This window comes from Agelaius phoeniceus, chromosome 7 (genome assembly GCF_051311805.1).
Source record: "Agelaius phoeniceus isolate bAgePho1 chromosome 7, bAgePho1.hap1, whole genome shotgun sequence".
In the NCBI taxonomy this organism is placed as follows: domain Eukaryota; kingdom Metazoa; phylum Chordata; class Aves; order Passeriformes; family Icteridae; genus Agelaius; species Agelaius phoeniceus.
Window position 1 is genome coordinate 32,818,747 of NC_135271.1, and position 12,448 is coordinate 32,831,194.

The 12,448-nt window shown below is 41.5% G+C and overlaps 1 protein-coding gene across 3 annotated transcripts in view; it reads left to right on the plus strand.

Annotated features, from left to right (window-relative positions):
• The first annotated feature begins 4,458 nt into the window (after window positions 1-4,458).
• Window positions 4,459-12,448, plus strand: part of COBLL1 (cordon-bleu WH2 repeat protein like 1) — a 74,310-nt gene continuing 66,320 nt past the window's right edge. Inside the window, exon 1 of one of the 3 annotated variants that reach the window (XM_077181484.1) lies at window positions 4,459-4,729. In XM_077181484.1, coding sequence (XP_077037599.1) covers window positions 4,686-4,729 — 44 coding nt within the window. In that variant the 5' untranslated portion in view covers window positions 4,459-4,685. Of the gene's footprint in view, window positions 4,730-10,150; window positions 10,282-12,448 lie in introns of those variants that run through there. The other 2 variants (XM_077181482.1, XM_077181483.1) reach the window with 2 other exon arrangements.

Below are 12,448 nucleotides of genomic sequence, written 5' to 3' on the forward strand. Positions count from 1 at the left end.
AGAGTAATTTAATGAACTTGTAGTTTCTTCTAAACCCCAGCTAAGATTGACATTTAAATTAATTCTCATCTATCTTTCATTGCCACTAATGTGGCTAACATGATTTGAAAGAACTAGACAAAACTGTTTTAAAAGATCACTAACTTTGCAAGGATACTTCACAGCATATGTGATTCTACACTTTCTATCACTCATTAATCAGCATCATCTGAAGCTTTCTAATATTACTCAACTTCAATATTAATCTAAATGAATACTTCACTAATTGTTATTTAATGCATCCCCAAAAATACTGCTCAGCAACAAAATAACTTGGAAATCATGACTTGTAAGCAGTAAAACATTTACTTTCCCAATCCAAAGGTGAAAAAGAAATACTATCAGAGTGAAAATGCAGTGGTAGTAATGAGAGTACATCATAGTATCATTATGCAGGTCTTAAACATGACCTAAAAGGATAATATATCTCCAAGAAAGTAAATGCTTGTAATACACATATTAGGAGCAAAAACTATTTGGGGTAGTATTATGTGTAGTATTAACTATGCAGAAAACCTTCTACGAAAGGCAGAAATTACTTAGTCCTATATCTGAAAGTATATGGGGTAGTTTTTTGTAGCCTTATTTCTACTTTGTCTATCAGGCCATAAAGCTGGATATGCCCCAGCACCTCAAATGTGTTTCTTGGTGTTCAGAACAGAGCACAGGACTCGAGGTGTGTCCTCAGCAGTGCTGTGTAAGGGGACAGAGCTTCTCAGTTAAGTGCACAGCCTAAATGGCTTCCCAAACCTGTCCCTGTGCCTGAGCAATGCTTTCAGTAGCTATGTACATGTATGTGCACGCTCCCCAAACCTAACCCCCATTGTGGAATGCAAACACAGAAACAGCAGCTGTTCAACAGGATACAACGGAGGCTCATTGACTGCTCTGTGGAAAAGGAATTACATATGGGTCTAATTTTCATTTAAACAAAATGAAGAATCATATAATATTTCCTTGCTTTATTTTTTATAGTATAAGGGTAAAATCCTGATTTTTATCATGTCTCCTCTACATGATAAATCATATAGAATAAATATCTCAGCTTTTTATTTTATTTAGTTATGCATCAGAAAAGTAATTTAAAAGGGAAGACACCTTTCAATTCCATAATCTATTTGATACCTACTTTGCACAATACTATTCAAAACAACTGTAGTGTGACACAGTACGATTTTCAATTACAAAACCACATTAGGAGTGCATTCTGGTAACATCCTTAAATCACAAAATGTCACTATAACCTGTTACGCATTAAGACATTTAAAAAGACCTTGTAAGCAGACCTTTACAATACCAAAAAATATTGTAAGGTTCCTGTGGTCTATTTAACACTTCAAAAAGCTTTCACCTTATGCAATAATGGGCATACCTCTTTGAAAATAATACTGTCCACTACATTTCTACAGCATCTTTCATTCAAAGATATTTGTATTCACATTTTTGGCAACCTCTTGAACAGAGGAGGGCAACCAGAAGTACTGAAGCCATCTAGGACAACCTCTGACAGTTATGAAAAATGCCATGGGATATGGCTGCTTTTTTAGAACAGGCAAGGCTTTGTTTTTAGTAATTTAACTTGTATAAAAATCCCATAGTTAGTAATATACCTGGAACTTCCTGTCTCTAAGACAGAACTTCTCCTTCAAATATCAGTTGCCATTAGCAGTTCTCTACCTGCAAAATTTGAAGGTTATGCTAACAGTAATCAGAACTGGGTATTAATCTGCAAACATTTATACTAAATATACAATAGCACTGAGTACATTCACCAAGTGTGGCTGGTGGCAGCTTGCCACATGGATTAATGCCTCCAGATAAATGATTGTTTTACCTCTAACCATGGACAAAAGATGACATTATTGCAACGGTGTAATTAATAACCTACCACTTCATTAATTGTTACAATGCTATCTTCATGGATCAGCTTGAAAAATCTAGGGAACTTGAAAGGTTTTGTTGTGGGTTTTTTTTTTTTTTTCCTTTGGCTATTCAGTAGAAGAGACAATGAATAGTGTGTTAACTTGGTATTCTCTGATGCAGCCTTCTGTTTATTGTGTATGAGAGTTATGATTGATTTGTATGAACAATGTCTTCAGCTCAAGACAAAGTTGGAAACTATAAAAATAGAAAAATGTTAAACATAGCATTTGATTCTGTCAACATCTTTTGAAATTCGAACACAGAACTGATTTCCTATTGATAAAGAAACAAAGTGCCATAGGACAGAATCTGTCTCTAAAAAATTGAGACCCTGAAGAGAAATGGTATATCCACTACCTCAAACCCCATCTATTTTAAGTCTAGTTATTGTAAAACTGCCACTGCAGAACATGGCCTGCAGGTACTGAAATTTAGAGCCTACAATGTTTCTAGTGATCAGAGTTTCAGATGTGTGTAGTTAACAACTGAGATAAGAGTAAGACATGTGGTAGTGTAAGACAATAAGCATAACCTCTCCCTTCTTAAAGTGACATTGGCATTATTCAGTGAACTTCTTTTTTAGGTAATCCCCCAGGCTCTATCGGAAACAGTCACCACTAATAATTTTTTTAATGTTATTTCCCTAATGTCACTTTTCTGCCTAGCATTGCTGAGTTTCTATTATGAGCACATAGGAGCTATTCAATAGATTGCAATCTTTGTGGCATTAATACTTGCCAAAAGAATTAGACTATAGCATATATTGGTTTCCAAATGAGATTTCAAAGGGAGTGGTACAACACCTCCTTATTTATTGGTGGTGACATGACACCAACACGTGTAATTATTCTAAGTAATACACAATCAGCTACAGGGTCTTCAGCTGAAACATCATTATACTGTTCAGTCATCTCACACCTTTGCAGTGTGGGAGTTTCATTAGTTCAGACGGTGCTGTCACATAATGGTTTTGCCGAAGAAGTAGCTGGTTGGAAGCAGAGAATTCTTTTGTACTTAACTTTCTGCATTCACTTTGTAGCATTAGTTTACCGTGCCCTGATTGCAGGAACAGTCAACATGTAAAAGAATTTATCAACCTTCATCCTAACCTAGGAAGTAGCCAAACAATTTGAGGAGTGTGGGAATAGAAAGTGGACTGTCAAAAGAGAAAAGGGTCCAAAACTTACATAAGGTCCTCAGTGAAATTGTTCCTGAGAGCCTTGATGGATCAATTCATTGAACACTACCCCTCTGAAAACTGGACCACGGAAAATGCATCTGACTCACCAGTGATTAATTTTTTGGTTTAAGAAACATACACAGATTAATAGGGTGTGCCTGATAATGGCATGTGGTTATTCTGGGTGTGAATAACCTCTAGAGTCTGTCAAAACAGCTGGCTTCAGGGTTAGTCTCCAGTGAAAAAGCAAAAGAAAACCTTTATTGAAGAAGCACACTGCAGATGAGAAGGGCATATGAGGGGAGAAGCAAAGTTATTAAAGTACAGTATCTCTACAATGCTATATACAGTATTACACTAGCTATGAAGAATATTAACATCAAATGGTCAATTATATTAATTTTTCCAGATATATAATCTTAGAACTAGTCAGACAAAGGACTTGAATGCAACGTTCTAATTTTTTTCCTACTGAGGAAAAAAGAAAGGTATAAATGCTTTGACGCTGGCTATTTTTCAACTTTGGTTAAACACTGGGCAAAATATTACCTGTATAAAGACTTGCATGTACTGGCCAATGCCATCTAGTCCCACAGGTCAGCAGGAACGGCACTCTGTGCTGACACAGGTATGCAGCGCATTAGTGCCCGATCTGCTCAGTTGTTACTGCACAGAAAAGCTGAGGTGCCGTCATGCTCAGCGAGCAAACTTCAGATCAGCCCGGAACCACTCCTGCCCGCGGGAGCTCGACACCCGTGACACGGTGGGGCTCAGCCGAGTCCCGGGCGCGCTCGGCAGCGGGCACAGGGAGCGCAGCCCCGATGGCCGGCCAGAGCAGTTTGATTCTTCACCGCGGGGTCCGCCCGCGTCCCGGCCCCGAGCTCCGCGCCTGGCTCTCCCCACCTGTGGGGATTTTGCCTCGCGCCCTGGTGGCTGGAATGGGAAAGGGCTGAGCCCGAGGCGGCCGCCGGGACGTTTCGCTCGGGGAGAGGAAAATTCCAGCCGAGAGGAGCGGCCCTGCCCCCGCTGGCCGCTGACAGCCCGCGGCCGAGGCCGAGCGGAGTCCCCACTCCGGCCGCAGCTAGAGGGACAGCCGGGTGTGTGGGGACAGCCGGGTGTGTGGGGGCGGGAGGGAGGGAGCGAGGCGCTGGGACGGGAACAGGCAATCTCTGTCTCCGTGCGTGCCGGAGCGGGGAAGGTTCTGCATTTCAAGTTTCTCGTCGCGAAGTTGGGTTTTGCTGCCCTTTTTTTTTTTTTTTTTTTTTCCCTTGCTTCTGTGTTTTTTTTCTCCTACGCCCAAGGTGTGGTTCCGCGATCTGTAGGAGCCTGGCGCAGGCCGTGACCACGGCCGCCGCCCCGGGCAGGCGCCCAGTGTCCGCGCCGTAAACAGCGGGAAATGCCCGGGCTCGGGGGCGAGGCGGTGCCGGGGGCTGCGGAGCGGGGCCGCCTTCCTCAGCCCGCCCCGAGCAGGTGAGGCGGGGAGCCGCGGCTGTGCGGGCGGGTCCGCGGCTTGCGCCCGCCCTGCGCTGCCTTGGCCGCCGGTATGGACGGCCGCGCTCGGCCGGCGGCCGCCCCGCCGCCCTCCGGGTAAGCACAGCTCACGGCGCGGGCGGGAGTGCGGCCGCCCCCGGCTCCGAAGGGACAGCCGGGGCCGTGCGGGGCTGGGTGAGGTGAGAGCGAGGGGGCAGCTCGGGTCGGGGAGGCCGGGGCTGAGCGCGTCCGGCTGTGAGGTGCATTGCTTGGGACGCAGCCAGCGGCGAGAGGCGGCTCCCAGCGCCGGGGGCGGGCGTGCTCCCGGTGCCCCTGCCCGGGGCTCCTGCGGCGGCGGGAGGCGGAAGCCCCGGGCGGGACGCGGGCAGATGGAGCGGCGCGGCCGTTAAACGGCTGCCTCGACGGCACCGCGGCCGCTGCTGCCGGCAGGGGCTGCCGAACCTGCCCGTCCGGCCGTGCCCCGCCGAGCAGCGGCTGCCGCGCCGGCCCCGCGCCGCGGGCAATTCCCGCAGGGACGAGCCGCAACCCGCCCGCCGGCGTTGCCGTCCCGGTGCCTCTGCCGGGCTGCGGGACCTGCCGGGATCGGCGCCTCTGGCAAATCACTGCAGGTCAGCGCTTGCCGGTCGGAGCATCCTTAGGTGTGCGGAGTCAATTTCCAGCTCTCTGGGCGAGAGTGGCGGCGCTTTGGGAGGGCTGCGCCCTCCTCTGTGCTCTGGGAACTGCCGACGCTGGGGAAAAGAAAATAAACAAGCAGCATCTGTTTGGAGTAGTAAAAGGGCTGGCTTGTTTCTTTTTACGTGTTAAGCCCCTTTGGTTTTGTTTTGCTTGTAGTAGAAAATCTAACGTTAAAGAAAATATTTTTTAAATCCTACGTAAAACTACCCCAGTTATAGACTGGGAGGAGGAGGATTTTCCTTAACTAGTCAGGTACGTTTGAAGAAAATTAGTTTACTCAGTGACTTCACTGGGAACTGGAGTGAATCAAAACACTGGTAAGACTGCTGAAGTTATCTGTAAATAGAATGGACAAAATACGTGGTGGGTGTATCTTTTAACATGAACGTTTTTGTGGAGCTTCCATACTATTTGCAAAAATGGGTTACTTGAGTTGCTCACCAAGCGGCTACAGGATAAACAGGTGTAGATGATGGAAATTTACTGTAGTATTTGCAGCAGTAATCAAATCAGTTTGAAGCCATGGCTGTAGTGAATATGGAGGACTCATAAATGGTATTTATTCACTTAAGGCCTTGTCACCATTCCACATTTATATGGAGCTGTTGAGAAATTGACTTTATATTGTTAATCAGTGTAGAAGGTATAATTATAGTATAGATAATTACTGCATTTTAAAGACTCTAAGTACTTCAGCAGAGTTGGAAGGACTGAGTGAAGGATAATAGGTTTCTTTTCCAGGTTAGGGAGTGGCAAAAACAGTTAGTGTTGGAAGTCTTCAGTTTTACTTGTGAGCAAGTGAACCTAAAAACAAGCAAAAAGGCACAATTAAAACTTTGGCTGTTCTGACAGTTCCTCCAGGCCTGTTGCCTGCTATAAAGCTGTTTGGTATAGGGAATTTTGGCTGCTGCCTGACATCTAAGTTCCCTTTATGTGACTGCAAGTATCTGCCAGCATCCACTTCTCAGTTTTGAGATACATGTAGCCAATAGTACTGCTCATTGCATTAGCCCTGCAGAGAGATTTTCAGGACTTTTATCAGCTGTTTACATATAATTTAGTACTTAGAAAATCAAATTGCCATGCCTTTCTTGCTACAAAAGTCCTTTATTGACAGTCTTAACTATTTCCATAAGATAGTCTCATTTGCTCGTGAAGTGCTGGATTTGAGGAAAAAAAATGTGGGTATACCAGAAAAGAAGACAACTCCCAGTTTTACTGAAAATAGTCCACAGATACATTTTTTAATAGTATGCAGTTACTGTTCCTACTCTGTGATGATAGGAAAATTTGTGCAATCTGGGAAGAATTTTGGTTGAAATAGCATTTTTCTTTAAATGTATTACCAAATGATGTAATATACTGCATTACATTTCTTCTTTGCTTGTTTAGCCAGATTGAAAATGTTGTTAATCTGCAGCTGAAAACTTTTTCCAGCCAATGTATTCTTAAATCACTGTTTGAAGTTCTGTGGAGTAATTGCTGGTAACTAAACAGCTGAGAAAGTTTGTTTATGCTAACTGCTAAGAAGGTAGTGTTTTGTTTTAACTAACTGATGTTAGTTAAAACTTGGAACTCCTATATAACTTCATCACTGGTGGCTCTTTAATACAGAATTTTGTTATCAGATCTATGGGGACAAGCTTTGGGAAAGAATCCTGTCGTATCTTTTTTTTTTTGTTGCGTGCAGGATTATGCTTTCCTATTGAAAAATTGTTTATTAAAACCGGTTGTGGACAAAAATATTTGTCTGAATTTGTTGAGAAACATGCCCATGTTATTCTCTCTGTACATTCAAGGTAAATAAGAAAAGATTTTTTAAAAAATGGCCTCTCCTGGATTTTTTTTTTCTTTTGGTTTATAATATAGTGAATAGAGACTGTGCCCAGCAACTGGCTGGAGTATTTTGGAATATGATGAATAGGAGGTGTGTCCAGTAAGTGGCTGGCCATTCTTCTGCTGGCAAGAGAAACTTGGCTGGACAGTTAGGGAGTTTTATAGCTCATCTATCTTAGCCTGACTCTGAGCAGCACTCAGGGCACAGAGCTCCTGCCAGGCCAGTTGACAAAGTCTACTCCTGTTCATCACAGAGCTGAATTTGCTTTATGAAATAATAGGAAAATGTGTGATTTAATACTTATAAATAAAAAAAAGGAGTGGCTGTAGTTGGTATCCTACCTTCTGAACACAATTTTCCTACTGTTGCTGGACAGCAGTCCTGTAACCTGGAGTAAATACTTTTTTTTCATTACAAGTAGATGTCACTATTTGACACAGGATTTTACCCTGAAGAATTGTATTATCGCTTAATATGCCATTAGAATATTGGAGCAAATGTGAATTTTGGTAATATTGATGTCCTTTGTAATACTAGCCTTCCTGTTGAGATCCACCTTTAATTCAATTGTAATGTTTCTAAGAATTTTGTGTTATTTCATTTGTTCCCATATTTAAAGCTGTATGCTTACATACAAAATAACAGCTTCTGACCTGCTTTACCCAAGCTCACAAACCCCCTTTGTTTTTATCATTGTGTGTCTAACAAAAACATGCTTAGGAGATGGAGCTGCTCTCCAGGGCTGAAGATGGAGCTGGTTGTGTGGGGAAAGGGGTGGGGCCAAACAGCTTTGATTATCTTAGTGCCAGAATCACTTCTCCTGTGTGACTTCAGGTTCCCATTCACTGTTGCTTGGTGTAGTGGATGTAGTTGAAAAATGTAAGGAGAACAGGGGAAATGTCTTTTTCACATGATTTCCAGGGTTGTGTCCGGTAGTAAGAGATGTTTTCAGAAAACCCAAGAAATTTACCTTTTCTCTTGCATGTAACTGAGTTTTTATCAAATAATTTCAATCACATTACAGAGGCGTCAGCTGTGGCGCAGTTTTGGCAAATGTCTGGTGTCAAGCTTGGAATACTGATTTGAGCTTTCTTCCTTCTCTTTCTCATTCAAGTGTTCGTTTGAGTCAGCTCACAACATAGCCACAGGTTTGTTCAAGTATAAATGAAAGTCCTTCCTGTTGTGGAGTGTGGGAAGGGACAGCAAGTGTAGCAATAGCTTCAAATCAAGCATTCTGTGCCTGAGCCACAGCCCCAGAGTGGGTGTGGGGACTTGAGTACGTGTCTGAATTTGCTCAATTTGGTGAAATTTACGTAAGGGTGGAACTACGTTTTTCTCTTGCAATGAACTATCTGTTTCCATTGCTCTGTGCATTGTATACACGTGTTTATCATGAAGTACAGGACCTTTTGTGCTCATGCTGCTAAGCGGGTCTGTCTTAGATGTGGGTCTGTCTAATGGGTCTATTTTAGATGTGCTTCATTCTTAGACCTGGGACTTCAAGATAATACTTAGCATGTTCTTCTCACCCACATGACCCTGATGAAGACCAAGTAAATGAGCAATAACAAAATGGAAAGAATTTTGAGAATTTGAGACTGTAGAGCTTGCTGGGTGTTAGAAGCAGGGAGTTATCTCCTTTGTGGGTGGATGCCCATCAGGAGCCACTTGAATGCTAATCATTCCAGGGGCCAATTTGCCAGCTGAGTTCCAAATGTACACTTAACACTTCTTGAGGTGATTATGTTGTTCTTCTTAATGTATCTGCCTTAAGCAAGGCAACCTCAAATAGTGGAATGACACTGATGCCATTAACTGAATATTGTATTTAAAGCTGTTTACTCAAACTTTGTCAAGTCTGAAGTCATAGCTGGGTGCATATGGAATAGTTACTGGTAATGTTCCCTGTTGGAGTGTGTTGCTGTGGGAATGAGATCAAGAAAACATTAGGGGGTGGAATGCGGATACTAGGGAGAAAAAAATGTGTAGGAGGGTAATACACAAATAGAGATTAGCAGAGTTATTTCCAAGCTTTGTCCAAGTGTGTTGGTATCCTGTGAAAAAGAAGAATGAGAGCTACATAGCATCATAGTATCATGAGTATCAAAAGCATTTGAGGAGAAAAAGTGCTTGTGACTGGAAGGTGGGTTTTGGTGTTACCTTATGGTAGGTTCTTTTCTTTCTGCAGTTACTGTTTTGTTTGGTTTTTTTTTATTTACTTTAAATGGGACCACAGTGTTTTCCTAGACCTGAAGATCACTATTTGTTTTGAGTAGGCACATCTGTGCTGAGTGGAAGAAGAAAAGAGTCCATTGTAGGAGACCAAAACCTTAGATTCCAGACGAAACTGAAAGTCTTTACAGGACTTCTGTCATCTGACAGACAAAATAATTGAGTAGGAATATTTTAAAGTCACAAACAAGTTGTTTCTCCTGTAATCTGGCAACTCCTAAAGAGGTCTCCCTTCATGAAGTGCAGTACCATTTCTGACTATCTCGACTGTAGCTTGGAAAAAAATTTCTGAGCATGCTGGATTTTCTAGCCGGACTGCTGTTCTGGGCTGCCACTGTTGTAGTTTTATGTGTGCTGGGGAACAGCAGATGCCAGATTATCCAGCCAGCCCTTTGAGCTGTAACAAGGTTAGCATGCTCAACTAAATATTTATTCTTCTTTTCTAGAAATTAATAAGTCAGTATAACGAGTTGCTGTGTTAATGTAGGTGGTACAAGGAATGCCAGGTGTTCTCTTTTATAGCTGCTTGCAAGTTAAACCAGATCTGATTGTGCACTTTCTTTTCTTCTCACCTGGCTCTCACTTGCCCAGAAGCTGCCCTGCTAGTCTAAGTTAAGTTCCCATAGCTGTCTGCTGTTTGAGGAAGTTGCTCTTCACTGCGACTGTCACTGTGTGCAGCTCTAAAAGAGCTGACGTCAGGGCATTAGAGGATGACAAGAAGCTGAGATGTTGGCTCCTGGATTCCTGTAGAGTTCTGTGGCTGTGCCCAGCATTAGCACAATGAGGAGGAAACTGACTGTGCAGCTTGCAACAATGGAGGGCTCAAGGGGGAAAATCACCCATGCTGTTCTGAGCTGTAGCAACCAATTAAAAACTTGATGCTTCACCTGAATTCTCTCCTGAGGTAAGATCCCATAATTAAAAATGCAGCTCTTTATGAAGTAAATTTAAACACTAACTGGAGTTCCAGTAGATGTGTTCGGACTTAAAATCTTCATGTGATAGACTGATGGACATAACTGCATTTTTTTCGTGGCTTAAGAAATGTTTTTTTTAATGCAGAAATGGAATACCATGGGAATTCTTACAGAATTCAGAGTTCCTGGATTTGTTTTTATTTGCCACGAGGTTATCCACTTCAGAAGGGGCATGTGCATTTGTTTGGTTGCTGTAAATGATCAGAGTGCCATAGGCAGTTAAAGGATGAGTCCCTAATCTATCTATGAAATATCTCCCTTGGGAACTTGTATTAATGTCAACTCTGCTGCATGTCTATGGTTGTTAGGATTACTATATTCAGTTAAAGAAAATAGAGCATGTGAATATTTTTAGCTGGGCTTAAGCTTTCTTCTGTGAGAAAGCATTGGTTTTGCTGCAAGCTTTAACTCTGCAGAGGTTCTCATTGAAGAAATAGTACAGCTTGGAAGTTTTCTTAGCTGTGTTTTAAAAATACTTTCTGCCTGCTTCTTTGATTTTTATTTCTCTTCTGGAAATCGAGCTTGGTTTGAATCTTATTTATTATATTATTTATCTTATATTATTATTTAATAATAGACAAACAAATCTCTCCTTCCCAAACAATGCAAACTGCAAACTGTTGCTCTATGTTAAACAAGAAATGTAGTGAGCTTGAATTTTCCTCCAACAGAAAGAGACAAAAAACCTCCAACAAGGAAAAGACAATCCTGTGTCAAAAGCAGAGCACTAGAAATATGTTTATTTTTCTTTAAAATCAAATCAATTTTCTATCTAATATTCCTGAGTTATTGATATATTGATTTAACAATGTTCTTTTTTGTTTTTATGGGCCTTGGTTTTCTGTTGATTAGTTTTCCCTTTTGGTATTTTACCTTACTTTAATGTCAGGCCTTCAGATAGATTTTCTATACCTGGGGTTTGACAGGTAACTTTTAAACATTGTACAGCAGGAAGAGCATAAGCATTTTCAGCTCTGCCCTTAATACAGACTTCAATTGACAAAGCTGTCTGGAGGAGCTGCTTCTTCTACTTTTTTTTTTTTTCACAAAACAAATTGCATTTTTTTGTTTCATTCAGTTTGACTGTTTGCTTGTTTTGTTTGGCTTTTTTGTCAATCTGTGTCCCCCCTCCCCCACCATTTGATGTGCTGGGATCTTTGCTGAGTTGAGTTAAATAAGAATGTTCAAGCAAATGGCACCATCAGTAGAGTAGTGTTACTTTAGCCCAGAATCTTTTATATGTAATTATCAAAGTAATTTGAAGGGTATTAGGGAAGAATATGGTGTGCCAAGTTGGGTTTGTGATTTTTTTGTCATTCAAGTTTGCCGATTGTTTAAGTATCATTGTATTGCTCTTGACTTTTGTAAAACCTAGCTCAGTCCTTCTGTACTGTCAAACTTGACTGACAGAATAACCGGGCATAATATTGCAGGTACAGGATAATCTACTGAGCTGGCTATTGTTTAACTGTTGTTGTTACAGCAAGTTGAAAGCTTTTTCTATGTGGGAGGAATAATGCTTTGTCTCTGATCTAAAAAAAAGAGGAGCCAAAATATTTATTAGTAACAAGGTTGAAAAAAACGTTTACAACTTGTCTGCTGGGTGTAACTCTTTGAGGCAAAGATGAAGTACCTCTTTCTTTACTAGTATCTACGGACTTCAACATTCTGTCCTTCTCTTTAAAAAATAATGTTGTGCAGAATTCAAAATGTAACCATTCTGGCTTTAAGAGCATGGAAATTATGTGCATGGATGGAAGGGTTTTTTTACTTTAGTTAGTAAGACAAACAAGGTATGTGTTAGTTGATGACAGTAGTGTAGTAGGTGGAATTTCTAGAGGTGGATTTTTTGATAATTTTAAGGCATTTGTGTAAAATCAGAAATTCAACCCATGCCACAATTCAGTCTTTGATTTTTAAAATATTAAATTAAAAAAAGATTAAATTTCAGGATATTTAATTCCTCATAAATCAGGTATCATTGTATGTTGAAAGTTGTTCCCAGGTTCCTGATTTTCATTTCTGAAGAGTTATTGCTTTTTCCATTTACCCTCTGAAGTCTCCAGACCTAAGCTTTTCTGGATCCTCTGCTGG